General features: G+C 37.1%; 2 protein-coding genes across 2 annotated transcripts; both read right to left on the reverse strand.

Moving 5' to 3' along the window:
* Positions 1 to 272: 272 nt before the first annotated feature.
* On the reverse strand, positions 273 to 6,913 carry kcnk3b (potassium channel, subfamily K, member 3b). Its single transcript, XM_079854178.1, has 2 exons — positions 6,464 to 6,913; positions 273 to 3,155 (listed from the first exon to the last, which is right to left on the reverse strand). The coding sequence occupies exons 1-2, from the start codon at positions 6,744 to 6,746 to the stop codon at positions 2,287 to 2,289; spliced, it is 1,152 nt and encodes a 383-aa protein (XP_079710304.1). The 5' UTR covers positions 6,747 to 6,913; the 3' UTR covers positions 273 to 2,286.
* Positions 6,914 to 8,866: 1,953 nt separating this feature from the next.
* ezra (ezrin a) lies at positions 8,867 to 25,204 on the reverse strand. Its single transcript, XM_079853836.1, has 13 exons — positions 24,760 to 25,204; positions 19,342 to 19,425; positions 18,374 to 18,469; positions 16,519 to 16,793; positions 14,619 to 14,702; positions 14,388 to 14,534; positions 13,873 to 13,969; positions 13,158 to 13,321; positions 12,353 to 12,483; positions 11,529 to 11,689; positions 11,290 to 11,382; positions 10,945 to 11,211; positions 8,867 to 9,638 (listed from the first exon to the last, which is right to left on the reverse strand). The coding sequence occupies exons 1-13, from the start codon at positions 24,769 to 24,771 to the stop codon at positions 9,474 to 9,476; spliced, it is 1,776 nt and encodes a 591-aa protein (XP_079709962.1). The 5' UTR covers positions 24,772 to 25,204; the 3' UTR covers positions 8,867 to 9,473.
* Between the last annotated feature and the right edge of the window lie 474 nt (positions 25,205 to 25,678).

A 25,678-nucleotide genomic window follows, 5' to 3' on the forward strand; every position in this document is an offset into this window, starting at 1 on the left:
TTATGCATCACACATGCAAATAAATGTGCATTGTTTTTAGTGGGTTCAAAAATTATTTCAATTAAATCAAATTTAGTTTGTTTTTGCAAAATGTTGGGCAAATATATGACATCTACCCAAAAAAAGGTTAAGTTGTATTGAACTTGTAACATATTCCTTATTAATAAACCTTTCACCGTATACATCCTTTATTTTTACTGACATTTAGCAAAATAAGGATCAATTTCACATGGACAAAACAATATTTTTTCTATTCTTTTTTTATTATTATTATAATCAGCCAAGAGTTATTTTTGCCCTGGTCCATTTAATCCAAGGACAGGATTAGAAACATAAATGTACACTCTGTCCTACCCTCACTGACCTGCTGGTCAAAAGATATTTTTCACCTTTCACATGAATATAGATGCCAAACCAGAAAAATATACAAGAAAAAGCAACAGATGCCGCCACCATGGGGGGCGCAATACAGACATTTGTTGTAATGGCGTTCCTTCTGTCACTGTGTCATGCAGGTTTAATAGCTGAAGGCAAAGTCTTGGGCACAAAGCCCTTTCTCCTTGGCAGGATGTGAAGATGGCACACACTCTTGTGTGAAGATGGCACACACTCCTGTGTGAGCCAAACATAGCCTGAGCAGCAGGGCCTCTCTGAGTCATGGGGGATACACAGGACACAATGTCCAGATCAGTGCTGAGAGGGTCCGTATGGGATAACTGCTGTTTTTCCTACAGCTCTAGTTCAGACCAAGGTCATATTTATTAATTATCTTCAAAGCTGACATTTATGTGTTAAACATCAAGAGTAATTAGATACCTCAGGTTCAAAAGTCGTATACGCTTTCTGTGCCGAGATGTTGGCTCCGATATCATTCTCACATAGACAACTCTGTCCTCGTTTTTGAAAAAACAAAGTGCAGCCAATCTGAATATTATTTTATCACTCCACGTGACCTTCATCAGGTTAATATGTTTAAGGAGGTTTAAAAAAGGTCAGATTATTCCCTTAACACTCTGTACAGAGCTGGGCTGAGAGCAGGAGTCATGTTGGTGTGCCATCTGGATCAACAAATACCTGATAGGTGTTTCATTTTGCTGGTTACACTGAAGTCTATAGCGTATTACAGGGGACTCATTACAATAATGGAGTCTAATATTAATATCCTTTATCAGATCGCAGTATACTTAATAAAGAGTGTCAGATGTAGTTCTCAACATCGCGAAAACTATCAATGCAACATGGTTGTGTTGTGCAAATTACAGAATTATGGATTTGGCTGCCTTTTAAGGAGTTTGAGTTGAATTGGCAACACCCCACAGGAAGTTGGAACGGATAGGAAGGAGAATTTACTGAAAGAATTTCAATGCAGATCATGCATTCAACGGAGCCCCCAAAGGAGCATGGTGAATGGAAAAAAATCCTGAAAAGTTTCCTGAAACTTTTATTATATAAAAACTTTTAAGATGCCCCGAGACACTTTGCTTTCTCTCTCAAAAGTATTGCGTTCCCCTGAAAAATTCAGCGCAAAATTCACTCACAAAAACATTAAAATGGTGTTTTTCCTCCAGTGTCGTATAATTGTTTTGTGAGCAAATGCAAACGTATTGCAATATATAATTTTTTTCCCCAATCTCATATTTTTCAATCACCATTATGACATATATAAACTAAATAGATTTTTCTATTACATACATAAATGACATTTCACCTATCTATCTATCTATCTATCTATCTATCTATCTATCTATCTATCTATCTATCTATCTATCTATCTATCTATCTATCTATCAATCTATCAATCTATCTATCTATCTATCTATCTATCTATCTATCTATCTATCTTCAAATTCAACTCAAGGAACTGAATTGGAATTTAAAAGGCATTCTTAGTTCATTCTGAATGGCAAACAACATTGCAATTCAAAGCCAAAAATGGCTGAAATTTATGAAAATGAACACATTTACAACTCTAATACCATAAGCATTTAATCTGAACAGGGTAAAATAGCATTCGAAATGGGAAGTTTTTTGGTTAGAATATGTCTTTAGTAACACCATTTCAGGGTGTAAATGAGCTATTTGAAGTAGAAGACCATTTGAATTCTCATAACAGTCATCAAAGCATTGATAGAGAATAGATGTGTAAAATGAGTAAAAAGAAGTTTTCATCAGTCCACCTTGATCTTGGGTGGTCCGTTCAAGCATCTTTATGTGATATAATGCTATCGAAATAATTCATGTGACTCATTAAAGATCTACAGTGACTGTGTAAGTAAGTGAGGTGATTCAGACAGAGCTGCGTCTCTTGGAGAAGAGCCTGAACGGTGAGATGTTTCTCAGGTCAGCAGACACAGTGCTAATGGCCGAGCAGCGTTGAGGGTTACACACGCAGCCCGTGGGGCCGGGCTCGAAAAAGTGGTGGGGCGACACGTCTCCTTGCTCCATTAGAGCATCAGTGAAGGACATGTCCTGCGGGAGGATCACCATTTTCTCTCGGCTTTTGTACCACAGGCAGGAGCACACCGTCTGGAAGTGAAGCACCTCGGCGTAGACGCTCTTCAGCCCTCGTCTTTTGTCTCGTCCCGCGGCGGCTGGGCTCGGAGGGTCCGGACGCCGCAGAACCGGACCTATCTGTTGATCTTTGGAGAGCAGCGCCCTCTGCGCCGCGTCTCTTCTCTCGTCCTCGGTGTTCATCGTCATGAACCGTAGCACCACTAGATTGAGGAAAGCACCAATTACTGTGAGGCCCATCAGGATATAGACAAAACTAAAGGCCACGTAATGAGGGTCGTTTTGGAGAGCGTTGTCCTTCTGCAGGGCTACGTAGTCCCCGAAGCCGATGGTGGTGAGGGTGATGAAGCAGTAGTAGAAGGCATGGAAAAAGGTCCAACCTTCATAGTGGGAGAAGGCAGCTGCTCCAACGCACAAGGTGCTGACGCAGGAGAAGAAGCCGATGATCACCATGTTGGCCATGGAGACTTCCGGCCTCCGCAGGCCCATGCATTTCTTGGCTTTGTGCAACAGGAACCGGACGAAGGTGTTTATGCGCTCGCCAAGGCTCTGGAACATCACCAGGGTGAGGGGGATGCCCAGAAGCGCATACCCCATGCAGAACGCTTTCCCAGCATCCGTACTGGGGGCGGCATGGCCATAACCTTGGGAAGGAGAGCAGGGAAAGATACGTGATTTAAAGAATCAACATTTTCATGGAAGACTGTATGTTTAGATGTTTGTAGACCTACAGATCCTGCATCGAATGGAATGGACATCACATGATTTGTGGTTTGAACCAATAAAATGTTATGTTTTTATAATATGGGTAATGTCTGGTCACTGATTGGTTCCTGATCAACCAATCACAATGAATATATGACCCCTTACTTAGTCTGGAATACATTTCCCACTCAACAACACAACTCAATGCTTAAAGGGATAGTTCAGTCATTAATTCTGTCATTAATTACTCATGTCATTTCAAACCCGTAAGACTTTAGTTCATCTTCGGAACTCAAATGAAGATCTTTTTGATGAAATCTGAGGGCTTTCTGTCCCTCCATTGACAGCTACCACTTTGACGCTTAAAAAACGTCATGAAGAGATCATAAAACTAATCCATATGAATTGAGTGGTTTAGGGCAAATTTTCAATCAAGACAATAAAGATATAGATTGCACAGCATGTTAGCTTGCTTATTTTTCTAAAAAGCACGATCTTTGCATGATCAGCTGAGTCCACATGTCATGGTAACAAAAAACTATGCTTTTAACCACAGGTCGAGAGCTGTAGTTTCAACCACACAACTTTGCGATGCCATTTGTGAATGTTCGTTGGAACTATGGTTTCAGGAAACACGGAATCAGAGAACTATGTTGGTAATGATGGAACTTGCAATCATGGTTGGCAAACGATGCTTTTGGGAAACACACCACTTATTGAGCTTCAAGCATCACAATAAAGATAAAGATATAGTTCTAAAAAAAAATCAAAATATAAACGAATAGCAGAGTTCACACCACAACTATAACGATGACGGCATAGAGAAACAATATAATTTGAATCAATTTCAGAACGTTTTTTTTTTTTGCAGCTGATGAACGGTAAAATCACTGACAGCCAATCAGAATCCTTCCTGCTTTCAGAGCTCGAGCATTTAAAGCAGCAAACAACAAAATTCTGGTGTGGACACTAATATAGTTAATCTTATAGTTATCTTTATAGTTATCGTTCTTGGTCTGAACGGGCCTTAAGCCACTTTTTTTTTTACCTTTTATATGGTCATTTTAATTTATGTTCATGGTAGTGTCATCAACTTGCACCCATTATAATCCTGATAATATCAAGTGATAATATTCAAAGTTAATTTAAAGATCTTTCAGAATTGTAGAACACAGGGTAGTCAAGACCATACCAGAGAATGTCAATAGGTCTTTGGTTCCACTGAGTGTGAGATTTACTGCCTTAAGTGCTCTTTAGTGATGTATGTCAGCTAAACAATCTCATTAAAACATCTGAATCATTTAAAGAGGTAAACAGGCCTGTCCTTCGGATGAGACGTAAAATCGAGGTCCTGACTCTCTGTGGTCATTAAAAATCCCATGGCATTTCTCGTAAAGAGTAGGGGTGTAACCCCGGTGTCCTGGCCACATTCCACACATTGGCCCTTACCAATCATGGCCTCCTAATAATCCCCTTACATTGAATTGGCTCTATCACTCTCTCTCCTCTCTCCACCTATAGCTGCAGTGTGGTGAACGCACTGGCGCCGTTGTACTGTGGCTGCCGTCGCACCATCCAAGTGGATGCTGCACACTGGTGGTGGTTGAGGAGAGATCCCCTGATATGATTGTAAAGCGCTTTGGGAGTACAGTAGTACATATGAAAGCGCTACATAAATGCCTCATTCTATTCTTCTTCTTCTATTCTTCACTGTTTGTAACTGGCCAGAGTAATCAGACTATTCACCAGACGCACCCCCCCCATATTTATTTGTACTGGATGTTCTTTAACTTTCTGTAAATATTATTACTGACGTTCATTGCACTTAGCCATCGCAATGTTATGATGATGCTGTAAACTCCCCAATGAGGGCAGACTAATATGGTAATGGAATTGGGATACCAAAAAGAGTCACAAATCAAGTTTTCAACAAGCAAATTTGGACAATGAAGTTAAAATGAATGAAGAATTTAACATTTCAGAATCTCTGTTATTTTTTATTTATTTATTTATTTGGACAAAAGCTGATTTTGTACCTATAAATTAGGTAATAAAAAAATATATTGAAATAAACCACATGTTCTGCTGAGAATGACTATACTTTTTTATGTGTGCATGAACAAATCATAATCATAATTCCAAAACTAACTTAATGTTAAATGATTTATGTAAATATCTTCATCTGACCATATCCAAACCCTACAGTCCATGTGAATAAATCCTTAACCCTATAACCTAATAAAAACTGACATGGTAACCCACAAATGGTGACATCTAAATGAACTTATTATATTCAAGACAAAAATTAATTACATTTGTCATGACGGATTTGAAGATATAAAAGTATGATTATTTGTACAATAGATAATCCCTTCCAATAGCAGAAGCCATTTTTAATCTGATACTAAAAAGCTATTAAAGAGCCTTTCAAACTAAACATGAGGGTTAAAGAGAAATAAAATAAACATTGACCTATACTATTTAGCTGTATTATCGTTCGAACAGGTAATGCAACGTAATTGTCTTCAGCTATTAGCATGTTGAAGGGTGCTCTTCCAAAAATAACCCATGACCATTTTTGAACTAATCCACCGGAAGCAATGACGAAATCCTCATGAACTGTAACACAGGATTAAGCACTTCAGTGATGACTGTATTGAGTCGAATTTCATGATATGTGTTAACTAAGCAATTTTTACGAGCATATGTCACGAAGATTGAATTTTGCTGAATTTCGGCAATATTTTTATTTCAGAGAAGCACACAGTAAAATGTTGATTTTACGTTTAAAAACTGTCAGCTGCAGTTGCCAGAGTTTTCCAGTTAAAAATACAGTTTACAGGATGGCATTTTGGTGATTGTATATTTTAAAATCCCTATAGTTATATGATTACATTAGCCTACCTAATATTATTACTCTTATTTGAGAAAATATGTTCAATGGAAAAACCAAACAATGACTTTAAGTCCATCGAAACTGTCCTCAAAATAAAACAGGAACACAAAACACAAATGCTATAAGCAATTAAATAACCAAATTAGATATTTAGTGGAGGGAATTGCCCCTTTTCACATGCATAAGGCGATTCATAATTTTCATTTCTGAAAATTAAACAGTTGTTTTTGCATAAAAGTATAAAAAGTACACAAGATTTTAAAGTTGAATGGCATATAGCTTAGGAAACTATAACATAATTAGACTTTCTTAACAAATGAAGTTAATCAGTTAGAACTGAAAAACAATTACCTATGGTTGTTATCACAGTGATGGCAAAATAAAAAGACCCGGCGAACCTCCACTGGACTCCGGCTTTGTGAGGCTTCAGAAGCAACACGACCTTTTCAATCTGATCAAAGTCAAGCCTGGTGAGATTATATTTATACATAAGTAGAAATTTTCGATAGTCGAGCTTGCCCTTCTGGGTTTTCTCTTGCTTTGACTCGAGAGCATCGAAGACTCCCGCTCCAATGAGTAAATAGGACAAAGTGCAGATAATTAAGGCGAGTGTCCGCAGGTTTTGCCTCTTCATCTTCTCATAGTCGCTCCAACATATCCCTCAGTTTTCAAAGCTCCGGTCCGGGCATGGGAACTTTCCTGATTCATGGCTTGCCATAACTCCCTTGCACCCCTTGGCAGCAATAACCCAACTGAGGGTCTCCTGAAAAAGTGGCCACAGGGCACCGCTATTAAAAGAAGTCGTGTTTAGTGGGAGCTGTTCTTTCAGCACCACCCCCAGGGACTGATACACACACTCCTTATAAGGTCATTTGTTCCCTCCAGGTACAGTATGAAGGAAGGTTTGCGCGTTATCGATCATATTACATTGTAATTCTTAAAGGGGCCATATGAAAGAATTTAGACAGCGTCTTTTTACATATGTTACATGTACTTACCATAATAATAACTATATAATTAACTACATAATTACATGCAACTAACCCTCAACCAAATCCTAATCCTACCCTAACCCTATAAGTACATAGTTGCTTAATATTAGGCTACTTAGTAGTTAAATATATAATTACACTGTAACAATGACACCTTAAAATAAAGTGTAACCAGAATTTTCATGTAATCGATTTTTGTATTTCCAGTGTGTGAACAGCTTGTATGGAGACTTAAAAAACGAGACCTTCCCCGACTTCCTAGTTTATGAAACCCTGTAGACTGATATTTCTGAGAAGGACTCGGGCCGGTTTTGCCAGGAAAATCCAAAGGATGCGGCGTTAACTCGCGCTCCCGAGAGCCTCTCTTCCGCTCTATGACACATAAATGCTAGGCTACACAATGTTCAGGGGGATAATGTCAAAAGAGCCATTCTGTACTGTAATGTAAGGTGTCATGCAAAGAAAAGGGATAAATTCAAACTCTCACATAGTCAGATCTATAGTACTGTATATAGTCTCAAACATACAGTAGGCCTATTTATATTCAAACTATCATAACAGAGTTTTTTTTTTTTTTTTTAATTTACAGAGATTTTTACATTAACAGAGTAATTAATTACCACATCTTTGTTTGGACATGATGTATGCTTGCAGAGCTTGTGCAAACATTATCCACATAGTCATGATCAGATGCTTTCTTAAATACAGTTTTCTCGCCGCTGTAATTTTTGTGTCTAGATGTTCGCTAACAATAGGCTTTATCACTGCAAATGTATTTCCAACTTATTGTTATTTGTAAGCAAAGTAGTTTGCCGTGAGTATTGGGGCATTGAATCAAGTTCAGTCTGTATATTATGTGACCGAGTGTGAGCATGAGTAATAAGGTACTTGCTGCAGTTCACATAACAGCCACTGGTGTCACTAATAACAAGGGTTTTTAAATTCTACATGTAGCCCCTTTAATTACTGAATGTGTCACTTTTAGGAGCTTTTTGGATTACTAATGTGATAACATGATGTGCAATAAAGAAAATGTAATGTAAAGTGTCGTCTCTTCCTTTACATGAAAAAATAAATTTAAAATTGTTTCTTAAAAAAAAAACAAGCTTTAAACCTGGGAATCTTATTACATTAGTAATTATCTCCAATAAAAAAAAAGAAATATTCATAAACCGATGTTTGCTTTTTCAAGAAAAAAAAAAAAACCTAAATAAACTGTTCCTACTTTCAGTGAAAATCATTGTCTAATGGAAGATTTTTATAGGAGGTTTTCAGGGAACTAAACCAGTGTAGCTAATGATCGCTAAAACATTTTCCAATGGAACACAGTAATCCAGACCCCTTGCATGTTCGATGACCCTTTGCATATTTCAACAAATGGTTTCCAGGCTTCATAAATTGTTGTCTAGCAACATAATTAACGCTCTAGTCCTTGAGTAAATATCAGTGGTCCTTTGTGGGTTCAAGCAGGCGCACCTTTGCATAACAATTTGCCTTTAACAGCCTCTCTGCGCATCAGTGCAAATGAAACTGTAGTTCTTTTAACGGTCACAGCATAAGGACATCTGGTTAAACAGACAATGCAAACCTTTCTGCTACTCTGAACAATTCCGCTATCAAGACATTGTGCTGCTGTCTTTGTCAAAAAAAATCTTAGATTGCATTTTTTTCTTCAAAAACATTTTGCCACAGACCTTCGCCAAACCATTTTTAACCATGCATTTTTTGTCCCACAGTAACTAGACAGAAGAAGTCATTCAAATCAATTTCATATTTTTATTTCAAAATATTACATAGAAAATCTAATTTACTATGCAGCATTTGATTAATCAAAATCTGTTAAAACATTGACTTGTTTGTTATGGCCACTTTTTGATCTCATCCATGTTTTAGATAATTATCTACAATCCTCACACTATATTTACTCTTTTTTTTTTTTTTTTTCGTTCGTTTATTTGTTCTTTTCAAACATAAAAACTCCTTTTTGTGAGGAAGTGATGTGTTTCATGACACATAAAGATCTTAAGTTAGCCACATTAAAAAGGTTCCCATAAAAGATGACATGATTTCTCAAGACAAAGCCTTTGGCACAATTAGCATAAATAGGATCTCAAGAGTGTTCTCAAGGCAAACTTTAAAACATACACATCATTTTAGTGCCTTGAATGAGTATGTTGTCCATATTTGTCACAAAAAAAAAAGTTACTGTACTAGTGTGTACAGTAGTGTGTAGTGTGTAAATAACCCAGTCATTTTAAATGGCAAATACAAAGTGAGACCATTTATGATTAGATAAATTCACCCTTGAACAGCAACACATGAGCAGAGCGCTGCTGGTGCTCGAGGTTTACTGGAGAATTGATCGGCCATTACAAGGCTTCAAACTCATCTATTCTCTGCTTGGTGTTGCCCATGCGGATCTGACGAAGCGTCTTGTACTTGTCCCTCCCGGCTTTTACGTTTTCATTGTGCAGAATGTCGTTCTGAGTCTTCATAGAGTTATCGCGAGCATCGGCCAGCTCAGAGCTCAGGGCCTAAAAACAATTTGAGATACAGTTAATCACAGTGTAAATACCAAATAAAGACAATTGAAATGGAATATTCGGATTCATAGCAGTGGCGTAACTGAACGAATGGTACGTACTGAACTGAAATCAGTGATTTGAGATCAGTTCAACTGAACGAAACATGTTGTTCGCGAATGAACCGAATAAACGTGCCATGTAGTTCATATAAAACTGTATGAATGAAGCATGTCTTTTAGGAACAGCCTAAATTAATTTAAAATAATAAGGCTTGTAATTGTAAACAAAATGTAAATCAATGTACTGTAGTGTTTTTAGCGGAATCTGTTGAATCAATAATACGCAAAAAACACTCACCTAGTAGTGTAATGATGTAAACTACAGATTCAACTGATTTGAATCACTGAATGAATCAAATTCCCCACTACAAGTCAGTGTTATGCAAGTATATAGTATGTAGTATGTGAACAAACTGAAAAAAGGATGATAAGAATTTCATGTTTCATTCATGAACAAAGAATTTCCTGAACGAATGATAGTCAAATTATATTGATTGAATCAAAATCCCAACTACAAGTAAGTGTTATGTTTGTATATGTATTTAAATAAACTGAAAAAACAATGTACTACAACAATGTAACCTTCAGATATAGATACTAAACAAACCAGTGAATGAATCTGAATCTGTTTTAAGGTGTTCAAAAGATTCACTAAATCACTGAGATCAATCAAAATCACAACTACAAGTAAGTTATATGTAGATATGTATTTGAACAAACTAGAAAAAAAAGGATAATAAGGCTTGTTTCATTTGTGAACGACTCTGTTTTTGAACAAATCTCCTGAAACAAATGATAAAATAACTCTGAATGCTCACTCACTCACTCAATAAATAAATAAATAATTAAATAAATAAATCTCTGGTCACCACCTACTGGTGTAACAATGTAACATCCAGATATAGATACTGAACAGGCCAGTGAATGAATCTGGATCTGTTTTTAGGTGTTCAAAAGATTCACTAAATCACTGAGATCAATCAAAATCACAACTACAAGTTTGTGAACAAACTGAAAAAAGTATACTAAGGCATGTTTCATTAGTGAACAATTTTGTGTTTTTGAACAAATCTCCTGAACGAAAGACAAAAAGTCCAGAACCTCCAGAAACAGTTACTAAACAAATCAATGAGGAATCAGGATCTGTTTTAAGGTGTTTTTCGGAATCAGAATTCGATGAAAGATTGGGATGAATCCCCATTATCGCTACTAATGCATACATAATTATGTCTGAGGAAAGGTGATACGCATGTTACCATGAGCTGTTTCTGCACACGTTCGTTCTTCTCTGCCTCTGTGATGCGCTCCTCCTCATTGCGGTGGTCCTCTATGCCCTCCACAGGCAACTCAGCACTGTAGGTGCTGTTGTTCTCCTCGTGATCATCATGATCGTTCTCCATGGGCTCCTCCATCATGGCCCGGGCAGCCATTGGGGCAGCCATGGGGGCAGCAGCCACAGGGGACGACATAACATGCTGCAACTCCTCACGGGTCTTTTCCAGATCACCCTGAACCTCTTTAGCCTGAGAAAAGTGGAGAGGTCAGTTATAAGGAGAAGAATTTAAACATATTTCAACGATAATATACTGTTCAAAACTCACCCTGTTCTGCCATTCATTGGCTTCCTCTTCCTTGACTCTCCTGGCTTCCTCCAGCAAGACAATCTTAGCAGTGAACTCAGCCAGCTCTGCTGCCTTTTAAGGGAAACCAAAAGGTAAATCTTTCTTTATTTCACTATAGATAAACAAATAAGTCGGCCCCATTACACAAACTGTCACAAAATATGCTAGTGTCACTGTCTAAGGTGTGTTTTGTGTGTGTAAAACTGTCCCCGGCATACCAGCTGTTCCTGATTTTTCATCTGATCCTCAGCTTTCCTGGCCAGCTCTTCTTTAGCTATCAGTGCCGCCTGTCTCTCAGCCTCCAAACGCGCTGCCTCCTCCTCCACCCGCCGCCTCTCTTCCTCCAATATCCGTGCCCTCTCAAACTGCTCTCTCAGATCTGAACAATACACAAAATCATCCAGAAGGGGGCAGCAGTCACTCAATTATACAATATCATTACTGCAAGTGTGTGCCAAGTAGGGTGGTCACAGGATTTTGTATAATATGCAATACACACAGTCTGGCCAAAAAAAAAAAGTTTGGATTTAAACATGCAAATGCTTAGGAGTCTATGATTGGATCAGTATTGCAGTGATTATTATGTTTCTTGCATGTTATATGTTTGGCAGCAGTTCTTCTAACCCTAATTGATGGAGTGTGTAGCTTTTCGTTTCTTAAACAATCATGTATGAAGACACATCATGGCCATATTCCAGGATGACAATGTCAAGGTTCATCAGGATCAAATTGTGAAAGAATGGTTGTGAGGGTGAACACGTGAATCGGCTCCTCTGAGTCCAGAGCTTAAATTCATTGAAAGTCTTTGGGATGTGCTGGAGGAGACTTTACAGAGTGCTGGACTCCTGCACTGTCAATACAAGATCTTGACCAAAAAATGCTACACCTCTTGATGGAAATAAATGTTGTGATGTTATTTACATCAAGTGATGCATAATTTTTGGTCAAGATCTTGTATTGACAATGCAAGAGTCCAGCACTCTGTAAAGTCTACTAAAATCTAATAATATATGAGATCAGACATCTAGTGAAATATTCTTACCTCTCTCAACCTTTTTGGTCTGCTCTTCAAACTGGAAAAGCTTCATCATCATCTCTTGCTTCTCTTTCTCCACCATCTCTTTTTCTTTCTCTATTGCCTCCCTTTTCTTCTTCTCATTCTCTAGCTGGGCTCTGGGGGAAAAAACAGGTAGCAAACACACTTAGGGCCACATTTACTAACAGCTTGCTCCAGCACAAACCCTCTTTTGCCGTTAAAAAACACAGTTAGTATTTACTAAAGACACGCATTGAATTTTTTTTTTTGAAAACAGGGTTATTTTTGCGGCTGACCTTATTGCATGTGCATTTGAAGGAGTCTCCCTTTCAGATGCAACATTTATGGGAGGAGAGTATTTAAATGAATCATGCAAGGTGATTTACTAAGGTTTGTGCTCGTCAATTTACTGGTATTTGCACCATTATTTACCGCTCAAAAAAATTATATTTTAAACCAGACGTCTTTGCGCTGCTCTTGTGTTGCTCATTATGATCCGGCTGTGTCTGTGTTCTTTAATTTGTGCGTTGTCAGTACATCATGTGCAGAACTTTCCACTCCCATCGGCGCTTTTATGGGATTGCGCTAATTTGCCCTGTTAAGTAAATCTGGCCCAAAATATACTCCCAATGCAAAAAGAAAAACCTTTGAGAAAAAATTAAATAAATACATATTTTATTAAATTAACTTTTTTTGTGGCCAACATTAGTGATGCTCTGGCCTGAGCTTCCTGGTGTCTTGCTGTGATCACAGGGCAGCGGTTCACTGCTATATGATGACGCACTCTGGGCACTGAACACTGTGTCCTCACCTCTCCATCTGTCTCTGGTGTTTCTCCTCTCTGGCTTGTGCCTTCATCTGCTGCACTTCAATGGTATCAGGTTTCCTGCGTTGCATGTAAAGTTCATGGTTTCCCATGCACAGGTGCAGGATGCGCTTGTTAATACGTAAACGAGATGCATAGAACACAAAGTCCTGCAAAAACAAGAGAGAAAGAACAGAATGTGACACATTTAATGTCATATGCATAAATAACTGGGCCTTCTTGAATGATTAAAAAATATATAAAAATGCAATTCTGTACATATGACTTGAATATAGACCTACTTCTTTTATGAAGAGTATGTTTTTAATTTATTCTGAATAACAATTCATTTAGATATATTTTGTATGCATAACATGAAAAATATCAGGGAAGGGGGTTCAAATGTCCTGATATCGTGATACAGAAAAAAAGTAAAAGAAAAATATCAAAAAAAACCTTTTCTTATAATTTTGATCAAGGAAATTACGTTATTAATTAGATGGTTACACCACATGACATTTATCATTAAGTCATAACATTTAAGCTTTGAAAATGGTATTAAAGTTTTAAAACCATATGAAACCAACATGAATCCAAAGAGCTCATTTCTAAAAACTTGACACATGTATTTTAAATGATTTTTAAAAGATTTTTCCTTTCTTCACCTTCGATACTCTAATTTCAGGGGAGAAAAGACGAAATCATTTATGCAAAGACTTACGGGAGCCTTTTTGTCAATGGGTTTGATTATGAACTTCTTGTCGCTGAATGAGATGTTCCTTATTTCACTCCAAGGAAATCCAATCTTTGGAGTCAGCCTAAGTAATGAAGAACAGACCAAATGTATTTCATGTATTGAATAATGTTAATTAACAACATGTACTTGTGTAGGATCAGGTTTTGGTTTAGGGTTAGCTGCAAGTAATTATGCATAATTTACTGTTTTTACTACTGTAAGCACATGTACCGTAACAAAGCGTTACCTTTTTTGTAATTGTAAAGTCTTTTTATGTGTTTGTCAACAAACATTACAAAAATCTCAAACTTTGTGGTACATTAGTCCTTGAGTGCATTGACCCCTCAATAATAAGCAGCAGGCGTTGATGTTGACTGGTTTGGCTTGTTGTGGGCTTGAACGGTCACTCTGCAGGTCATTAACCACACAGTCATGGCACACTGACCCCAATATCCCCAACTAACATTTCTAAATAATCAGATCTTGCTCACAAAGCTTACCTGTCTTCTTTTTCATAAATGTTAAGTCCCAAAGCATCCACGCCTAACCACAGGTCTGTTCCTTTCTTGTTCTTGATGTCAAAATAGTTGACGCCATACATCTCCAAATCCTGTGAGATCTTTAGATACTCCTGCATGGCATCTTCCCTAGTGATACAGAATTCAAAGAAATGATAAACTTGTGGAACGATATGTAGGCGAGGTGAATGGGAACATATAGGTAAAACTCACTTGAGGATTCCTCTGTGCTCCTCATGCCAAATCTGGATCCTCTCCTCCCATTGCTCTTTAGACAGTTTGTGCTGGTCAAACACTCTGTAAACACAGAATATCAAAATCACATGCGTGTTCTGAGTATTATTGTTACTAAACTGTTTGTGTTTAATTCTCCATCATCATGCGCTTACTACAGCCACAGATCCTGACAATTGTAAATAAGTTAATATTAAAATTTTGAAATTCTGGTAATTTGTGTCAGTTTTGTTTGAGATCCAAACAAAGTCAAAGTGATTTTACAAATATTTACACACTATGGTAAATTCAAGGGGGTACTTTTTTTTTTTTTTTTGGATAAACTTTAAATAATTAAGTTGGTAACTAACATTTAAATTCTTCCCAACATTTTATGCTTTTTTTTAACAAGGTTAACTTTAAGTCAGGTGGACCCAGTCAGTGAACGTAATTTCACCAAGTACAACATGTTTCTGGATTAACATCTTTGTTTATCCTGGAACAACATTTCAATCAACCAATCAGATTTGAGGGACAAGTTTACTCTCATGTGTGGCCGAATCAATCACACAATGAAGGAGATTACACAGAAAAACCTTTCATTTCAATTAAACTAGGAAAGATTGCAGAATAACAAATTTAACACAACCACACAAATGTAAACAAGAACCGACAAGGGACGAAACATAACAGGGAGCAAGGAGAACATAATGACAGACAGGTGATAATGTAACCATAGGACCAAATGAGGGCATAATCATAAACGAAGGAAACCTAAAATTAAAGGGGCTTTCGCAATGGGTAGTTCTATGAACTAGCCACCAGGGTGGTTCCCTGAGAACGAATGGTTCCTTTAGGAACATTTTCCTGGTTGCATTCACACCGCTAGTAGAAACTCTGAAGTGACGTAAGCTGCGCTTGTTGTTGTGACTTTTATTTTGACGGCGCGGCGGACCTTTATTTTGACAACGCTGAGAACGCCAGAGCACACAGGTCTCGCATTCTCCGTGTTCATTAGTTTACGATCTGTCTAACACATTATTAGATAGAACTGTTATACATAGAAAGTAGACAGTGTATGAAAAGGTATTAGCGTATGCCATGTGGTTGATGTCCAGTGTTGCTAGCTGAGCAGAAATACATAATCATGTTTAGCTTGGTCCCCTCAAAGTTGTGTTGGACTTTCTCTTTAGCGTAAAGGCTAAGAGGCCCATCTATCACTGTTTTCCATGTTTCTAGAGTTAGTTTGTGGAGTAAATATATAGGTTATGATCTGTGTGTTTACACAGCTTTTTTTTTAATGGCGGGTGCTGGTGTTTGGCGTGCGTTCGGCCAATCAGCGTACACTAATATCACGGGTAGTTCCTATAGTGCTGGTTTAGACCCAATTCTGAAGTAGGAGCTAAATTAGTTCCTCCAAAAGGAGTTCCTAGAACTAAAATTGTTCCTAATTCCTGAGGTGCGAACACGCCAAAATCCGGGAACTCCCGCCAATAGTTCTAGGAACTGTGAAAAGGTTCCTCCAGTGCGAAAGCCCCTAAACAGAGCAGGGAAACAGGAACTATCGGAAACAAAACAGAACATCAAAATAAGAGTTCATAACCTTGACATTTACAGTTTCTGTCAAGTTTAGGCTTACAACCAGGGTTAGGTGCTTCTACATCAGTGTTATTCACCTATAATTTCCTCTGATTTTATGGATAACTGGGTATGGTTAGGTTTAGGTGCAGGGATAGGGTTAGGACTACATTTTCAGACAGGAATGTTGTTCCAGGATCAACAAAATATCCAGTAACATGGCAAAATCACATTGACCGTGCTTAATGTAAATCTTATTTAAGTCATTTCAAATCATTAGAATGCACTGGATTCATGTTTTTGAGCAGTTTCCCCCCCTCACCTCTGAGGCAGAAGCCTCTCAGACGACAGATATCCAGATTTTTGGGATTCTAGTGAGTAGTCTCCGAACTTGGCCTGTACAGAATATGAGGCCAATAGCACTGCTGTCTCTGGGGGGCAGTAGATCTCATCGCTCAAGATGCCTTCCTTCACTTGCAGGAAGAAAAGCTTTTTTGTGATGTCCTGAATCAGTTCCTCAGACACGTCCTCAGGGTAGTGCTTGGCCCGAAACTTAAACTGCAGAGGGTTCTCTTGCTTTACCTCTTGAGAGGACACCTATGAAATCAGAATGAAGAATGATTGTTGGTTTGCGGCGCCTCTAAAGGAACATGGTGATGGGGAAATAAATGAGATGAGAGGAAAAATGCAAAAAAATTAATACTTTCAAAACTTTTGCATTCCCCCAAGAAACTTTGCGTTGGATGGAAATAATATGAGGTGGTAATTAAGAAGTATATTTCAAAATATTTATGTTTGCTTGCAAAACCTTTGCATCCCCTCTACACACAGAGTGATTGTTAACATACAAAGTAAATTACTATCTATCAATGTTCAGTTCTAGATGCCATGAGACAATGCAGATATTTCAGTGACTCAGCTATTGATTTAATTTATTATTTTTCTTATCGTCCCCATTGTTGAGCAATAATCAAAGTTCTACATCACCAGCATGACTCGTGACTTCTCTAACAGGAATCCTGTAGTGGTCGATGTTTATTTGACTAGCAATCTACACCTATGGTTTTGTCTACTGGGCTGCTAGAACACAACATTTGTGATAATTATTACTATATGATGATATGTATATTAGGTGATTGTGTGTACAATAAATATGGCAACTCTACAAAATATGGGTTAACTGGAATGAACATTTCAAGAGTGAAAAATTGAACTTGTTCTAAAACCTGAACTTTAGTAACTTAATCAAATGTGTCATGTTGCAAGTATACAGTCCTGTCAAAAGCAAAGGCAATCACATGTCAGAAAGTCAGCCTTCATAGTAGTAAATGTAAGAGTAGTAAAAGAGTAGTAAAATAACAATTATATCCCCACCCATATAGCTAACACATTCTCAGTGTTTTTTAGCACATTCCTATGTTGTTGTTAGGATGTTTGCTAGGGTTTTTTGGGTATTTTCTGTTGTGGTTACAAAAGTGACCCAAGCCAAGAGAGCCCACCCCCAAATCTCTATGATATTTTAATCTGTAGATTTGGATTGGGTGCCTGTAAATCTATGGGATTTTTTTGCCTTTCCGTGAGTCTACTCTGCTCTGATTGGTCAAACGGCCCAGGCTGTTGTGATTGGTCTACCGCTTACAGTTGCGTGTCGGAAATGAAACACCCATTACCACATCTGAATTTCAGCTCTAGTTCTTCCTCAGCACTTGATAAACAGCAAAACGAACAGTAGCATTGTTTTTTTTTTTCCTGTATCAATTCAGGCACAAGTCCTTATCGTTTTGAAATGCATACAAATTGGATTCGCAACTCTGTGTTTGCACAGTGTTTGAGGACGGGGCAAAGTAGACACTGTTCGCGGGCAGCCAATGAAGACCATAGGCTGGCATTATGCAGATTTGTTACATTGTTGCAATTCAGAATCGATTATTGATTTTAGGAGACAATAACTTTACTTTGATCTTTCAAACTTTGCAGACCTTTTACATTCACAAACAGCATTACACTCTGCATTAAAAGGTAATATTCAAAAAAGCATAATAGGGGCACTTCAACATGTTATTAACATATTATTAACATTAATCCAAGCATTGTGACTACTAAGCATTTAATGTCTAACAACATGGTGCAAATACGGTTTCAAAAACAATACATTTTCTATATAAAATCAAAAATACCTTTTTGTCCAGTTTCAGCCATGTCAGAAAGCCTTTGTTGTCCGTGTACTGCAGACCAAAGTACCAAACCTCACGCAAACCCACCGTCTTAACCACCTGAATACATGAACACAAAGGATACAATTCAACCAGTTACATGTGACTAACACAATGACAAATGTAAACAAATTGTGATATTGATTCCTATGACGTAAATTTAAAACATAATACCTAATCACCAAGATAAACAAGCATGACCTTATGTTGGATGTCAAACAATGGGAGAGTCTCTGTTCTGAGAAGATTAGAATAGGAACTCTACAATGAGAGTTCATGCTATCAACAGGGAGGGAAACTACCAACCAACCCACCCTCTTATCATTTAGGTGTGTACAAATAGGCAGAGACGGTGTCCACCACCTATATTCCATATACAGCCCTGTCATATCATACCTCACCAATCACCATATACCAAGGTAGTCCCGCATTACTAATCTCAACGGTATCTAAAAAATGATTTACACCCATTGACTATAGTCATAAGCATGAATTCGGGTGTGTCTCTAAGGTAACAAAAATGCTTTTGCAATTAGCTACAAAGCTTTGTTACAAAAATTGTTGTTTTTTTTGTCATTACAAATCATTACAAGTTTATGAGTCATTGTGATAAAACAAAAGTAGTGCATTTCCCTAGTAGGAAATAGTATGAAAGTATTACTTATGCAAGTGCATATAAATATCATCTTGGTATGAGATTTTCATAGTTTAGTGAGGTGCTCTAAATAAAAAAAATTCCCATTAGTTTTTAAATAAGCTTCAGTTATTTTCCCAGCATGCAATGTGAAACTACAAACATGTTTCATCATCTGTATATAAAGTGGATGCAATTTACTCTTTAGCTTAAAAACACATTTAAGTAGTAATTCCTCACATGCCGCCACAAGCTTTAAAAAAAAATATCAAGAAGATTTCAGGAGCCGCTGCTTTACCTGCTCAAAGAGCTGTTTGCCTGTTGTAACTGACTGGATTGCAAATTCCAGCTCGGCATCCATAGTGGTGACACGGACGTTGATCTGCACAGAAACAACAAAAGAATAAATTAAAGCAGGGTATTGTTGGTATGTTGGTATTTGTAGAAAATATTAAATGTACCATTACAACAGAACAAAAGATTTGTTTTAATTTAACACCATGTTGTCATATCAGATATTTAAAATCACATCAGTCAGAATATCAACCATCAGAAGCATGTTAACTATAATCATGGAATATTATGCCAGCTAAATTACATGTCATTCTACAAAGCCACAGGCAATAAAGCCTTATGACAGATATGCATTATGTAATATCTTCAAGAGAACTGACATCTTAGATGGTTAAAACAGATCCAATGAACATTAGGTGTGACATTACTAATCTGGGATACTATAATATACATTGCCCAGTTCGAACTTTAAAAAAATGATGTATCGCTTAATGGAAATAACATCACAACATTTATTTCCATCAAGAGGTGTATTCATTTTTGGTCAAGATCTTGTATTGACAGTGCAAGAGTCCAGGACTATGTAAAGTCTCCTCCAGCACATCCAAATTTAAATCCAAAAACAGCTCATTTTTTATTTTTATTTTGGCCATGCAGTGTATTTTACAGTTTATGAGATTTAGTTTTTCACTTCACAATGTAGACATTAAAACAAAACGCCTTGCAAACATGTAATCTACTTAAACTGATAAAGTAACAAGACATACAACTAAAAATCTGTTTCTAGAAGAGATTCCATGACTTCCATGGTGACAATCTCTTGTCCAAGGTCATGTTTCAGTCCAGCACACTTTACACAAGCTTTCATAACGACCCGGTGAACCTTGACAGAGCCTTACAAGTACTGTCAAAGTTACACAACCTTTATGCGAACTACTCTAGAGCTGTAAAGATAAACCCTTCAAACTTGTGCAACAAATGTTAGCAAAGTTATTTTCAGACCCATCAACATTTCAGTTCAACGCTTGCTTCCTGTTATTAGTTCCTATTCGCAAAGCATAAATAAAAGACCTTCATATATCCAGAATTAGTGCACATTTAGTGGCTCTAATCACGAGAAAAGTTCAAGCAATAATACTCACACTGCAATAACCATTACACCCTGGTGTTAGTATTAAGCCACATCAGCAAGTAAATGATCTGCATGTTTTGGCCACCTACTGTAGAACTATTGGTTAATTGCTGACAATACAAAGTTGCAACAATTTTTACCACTTTAAACTCTATATGTTGTGCAAAACCATTAATGGTACGGTAGAAAGTATAACTAATTTTAATGAAAATAATCAATTGTATATGAATTATATAAAAGCTATATAAAACTGGTTAACTGTAATTCATAACCATGCCACAAAGATTTGGGGTTAGTAAGATTTTTTTATGTTTTTGAAATAAGTCTCTTATGCTCATCAAGGCTGCATTTAGTTGATAGAAAAATACAGTAAAAAATTTAAAATAACTGTTTTCTATTTTTAAATATTTTTAAATGTAATTTATTCCTGTGATGCAAATCTGAATTTTCTTCAGTGTCACATGATCCTTCAGAAATCATTCTATGCTGATTTGTTGCTCAAGAAACATTTATTATTATCAATGTTGAAAACAGCTGTGCTGCTTAATATTTTTGTGGAAACAGTGATACAATTGTTTCAGGATTTTTGAATAAAAATAGAAAGATTGATAGAAAGTTCAGTGTTTATGTAAAATAGAAATATTTTGCAACATTATAAATGTCTTTACTATCACTTTTGATCAATTTAATGCATCCTTGCTGAATAAAAGCATTCATGGAAAAAGGAATTTAATTCTACATTACTATAAAATTCATGGCAAAAAGAGATTTCTTCTCTTTCACAGTAAAATGTTTATATCATTTTTTTATTATTAAAGTAATAATATAATTTACCTAATAATTGATGGTAAAAAACAATAAATCTGTGATTGTGTCTAAATTGTCAATGTTTTGATATAATTCGAATGTGATGTAGTTTTTGTGCCAATCTGTTTCTGTTGTGATATGAAGTCTCCGCTCTAACTCTTCCCAAAGGTGTTCTATCGGGTTGAGGTCAGGACTCTGTGCAGGTCAGTCAAGTTCCTCCACACCTAACTCGCTCATCCATGTCTTTATGGACCTAGCTTTGTGCACTGGTGCGCAGTCATGTTAGAACAGGAAGGGACCATCCCCAAATTGTTCCCACAAAGTTGGGAGCATGAAATTGTCCAAAATGTCTTGGTATGCTAAAGATTTAAAAGTTCCTTTCTCTGAAACTAAGGGGCCAAGCCCAACCCCTGAAAAACAACCCCACACCATAATCCCCCCTCCACCAAACTTTACACATGGCACAATGCAGTCAGGCAAGTACCGTTCTCCTGGCAACTGCCAAACCCAGACTCGTCCATCGGATTGCCAGACAGAGAAGTGTGATTCGTCACTCCAGAGAACAAGTCTCCACTTCTCTAGAGTCCTTTACACCACTGCATCCAACGCTTTGCATTGCACTTGGTGATGTAAGGCTTTGATGCAGCTGCTCGGCCATGGAAACCCATTGAACCCAAGCTCTCTATGCACAGTTCTTGAGCTAATCTGAAGGCCACACAAAGTTTGGAGGTCTGTAGCTATTGACTCTGCAGAAAGTTGGCGACTTCTGCCCACTGTGCGCCTCAGCATGCGCTGACCCCGCTCTGTGATTTTACGTGGCCTACCACTTCGTGGCTGAGTTGCTGTTCCCAATTGCTTCCACTTTGTTATAATACCACTAACAGTTGAACGTGGAATATTTATTGGTATATATATATATAATAATAATAATAATATATAATATATTATAATAATATATTGGTGAGGAAATCTCACGAATGGACTTATTGCACAGGTTGCAACCGATCACGGTACCACGCTTGGAGTCACTGAGCTCCTGAGAGAACTGTGGCCATGGAAGTGATTGGAACGATTGGAATGATTTGGAGGGGTATCCCGATACTTTTGTCAATATAGCATAACATAAAGTAACATAAAAGTTTGTGTGTATATACATATATATAATATATGTGTGTGTGTAAATATATATTTTTATATTTATATATATATATACCGGTATGTGTGTGTGTGTGCATGTCTGTATATATATGTAAATCTGGCACCAGTGCTCATGTCAATTATGCACTGTTCCTTTTCAAATAAAATAAAATAAACAAACATAACTCTCAGTTTTAGTTAGAAATCATGTACAATGATGTGAATAAAATTACAATAAAATAGTAGCACAAGGTGTTCAGTCTTCTGAGTATCACTATCAGTGTAACATAATGCAAATTAACCTTATCAGCAAGCCCTTAGATAAGGCACAATGGGCTGGCAGCTGTGTCAAAAGAGCTTAAATCACTGCTGTAACTAATATGGTATCTTTATATATACACACATAATACATAAGCACATATGCTTTCAGTAATCAAAAATCTTTTCATAAGTGGCAAACAAGCTGCTTATTATTAGCAGCTTCAGCCTCTCCGTATCCAAAGCAAATAAAAATTAATAATCTCAACGCCAGCATGGCAGGTATAATCTATAATCTTCAAAGCTTGTCCTCTTGGTTGGATTTGTCCTAGTAATGGAACAGACTGCATGAGTGCTGTTTAATCCAGCAGTCACCATCTCCATGAGCAACCATCAGAGCTAAACACGTTATCTAGCCGGAAGAAAGACGTCATAACACCTGCGTGTCTCATTTGCCTTGGAGGGTAAAGAGTACCTCACAATAAAGTGCTAACCCACTTCTCCTCAAATCACACACAAGTGTTTGTGCTCCACGTAGCCTTTAGGTCTAATCTCAGATTAAATAAACGTATTTGGATAATTCATGGAAAATGGAAATAGACATTAACTTTCAGGTTCTAATGTATATGATGCTGGTCACCATTTCTTTTAAGCTGTTTAATCAGCTTTACATCTCTAGTTTGTTTAAATGGTCTTGCAATGTCAATTCATATGAGTTTATGAAAACTGCATGCACAATAATTGCAGCTGGGGTTTAAAGTATGTCTGTGATAATCCTGGAAGGACTTTGTACGCATCAAGCAGCGAGGGGACAATTTCAATTGAATTATCTTTTATAACAATTGTAATCTTTGATAGACTGTTCTTTATTGGCATCAATGGTTCATGAAGAACCTTAACATTAATGGAACAATGGAACTATACAATATTCTTCACACTAAAAAAATTAATGGTTCTTCTGTGGTATTATTGTGAACCGTTATTTCTAAGATATAATGGCAGATTTTTTATTTTAACCAAATAATTATTCATTTAATTCAATTATAATGTGATACTCAACAATGGGGACAAACTTGGGAATGCTGTATCTCCATATTTCTCCCAGAGAATTGTTGATAAGAAATAATAGCTTTTCCAGTTAAAATATACATTTCAACATTACCACAACTTGAAACATGTCCATGCGGTGTGCAGAAAGATTCCACTCTTATACCACTAAAAGAGCCCTAATACTTACAAATAAATAAATATTAAAACCTTGATGAATAAGCTGGTTTATCAGTAACCTCTCAGCAATAATTAGAGTGACATCATATCCTGGTATTCAAATACTAAAGTCAAAAGTATGTTCACAGCAGCACATCTAGCTAATCTTTTACTTTTGCGGCATTCTGCGCCCATGAACACAGCATGAACTCATCCTCATTGTCTAAGTTTAGTTAATGAGTAAAGACTCATCTTACTCAAGCATGTTAACCATCAAATTCATAGTTAGTATCCTCCTAAAGTTTGAGGTGATAACAACACCCTTTGGAGATTAAATATAAAGATGATAATGTAATTTCAGGTACAACCACTAATCATAAGCATTAGTAATTTTACTCAACATTGACAAAAAATAATAAGGCAATAGCTTCGTTAACTTGAAAAAAATCTCCTGTCTTTCAACATTATGGATTCAGAGCAGATTACAAAAATATTGAATAAAATATTAAATAATCTTAAACTATTAAACTTTTGTAATGTAATGAGTCTTTTTGACAGAGGCCTATTGTAAGTCACCGTAGATAAATACAAACCCCACTAAATAAGACAGAATTCAACATATTTATCAAGAATAAACATAAATTAGGATAGACAGACATACTAGGCTACTTTATGCACAGAAATCCTTGTGTAATAGGCAGTTTAACTTATATAATTCATCCCATTTATTGCACTGATATCTATTTTTGTTTCTAGGGGTGAATTCAGGTTGAGTGGGACACTTTTTGCCATTGAGATGATTGGGAAAAAGTGTCCAAACCTGAATTCACCCCTATGTAAACATAAACTTTATGTTTAATAAAAAAGAAAATGAATACTTACAGGCTTAGGCATCGTCAGGCTTGTATGGGGACCAACTGAAGAAAGAAACCAGAGGCGCGCGCTGGATCTTTAACAGAGCTGTGCTCGCGACCGATCTGAACAGTGAACGCTAGAGACTCATTCCTGAGTCATTTTCGATAGATGGTGTCAAAGCCTCGCCCCAGCGATTGCTAGTACGATAAGTTAGTTAGACCACTCGAGTTAAAGAGGTGCAACGGGTCTCTGCTTACCGCGCAGCTGCGGGTCCTGTAGGTTCGACCTTTGATCAGGCTCGCGCCCTGACGGCGACGCACGCACGCAATGCGACAGAACAAGATCACGTACAGCAGGCTATGCGCTAATGCAGCCTTGCTGATTTCAACGAAAGGTTCTTGTCTCGTCGCTAACAATGATAAACTCTCTTTAACAGCTCACTGTTACATTACAGCATTAGTCCATATACTGTACACTGGGCGGAGAGATCATGGGTTGAATCTACTGCAAAGGTGGATATCTGGGCAGTTCTCTTCTTTCTCTAGTCTATTAGTAGCCTAAAGGTAGGCTAATATGTAGTAGCCTCACACAACGTAGGCTATTTGAACACTTAAGACGTTGAAAAGTGTTTGAATGTCACAAAATATCAAAATATCGCAAAATCCTTCCAGTGCTCTGAAACGTTCGCTTCCTAAAAAGTCCAACAATATACCTTGAAAACCAGGGAGCATCAATGCTGTTCACTTAACAGAAATTCTGAAGTGTGAAACATCTTGCAAACCAACTCAATACACATCAGGACACAGATGTTTTTTCAAATGCAAACCATTATTAAATTATGTTTCAGAATAATCATACACCGCTAGACAGGTAGGCCTAATGAACATAATCTAGCTGAAATTTACAGCTGAAATGCTGCATGTATATGTAACAAGCCATAATGTAC

Source organism: Squalius cephalus, assembly GCF_949319135.1.
Source record: "Squalius cephalus genome assembly, chromosome: 20".
Taxonomy (NCBI): Eukaryota; Metazoa; Chordata; class Actinopteri; order Cypriniformes; family Leuciscidae; genus Squalius; species Squalius cephalus.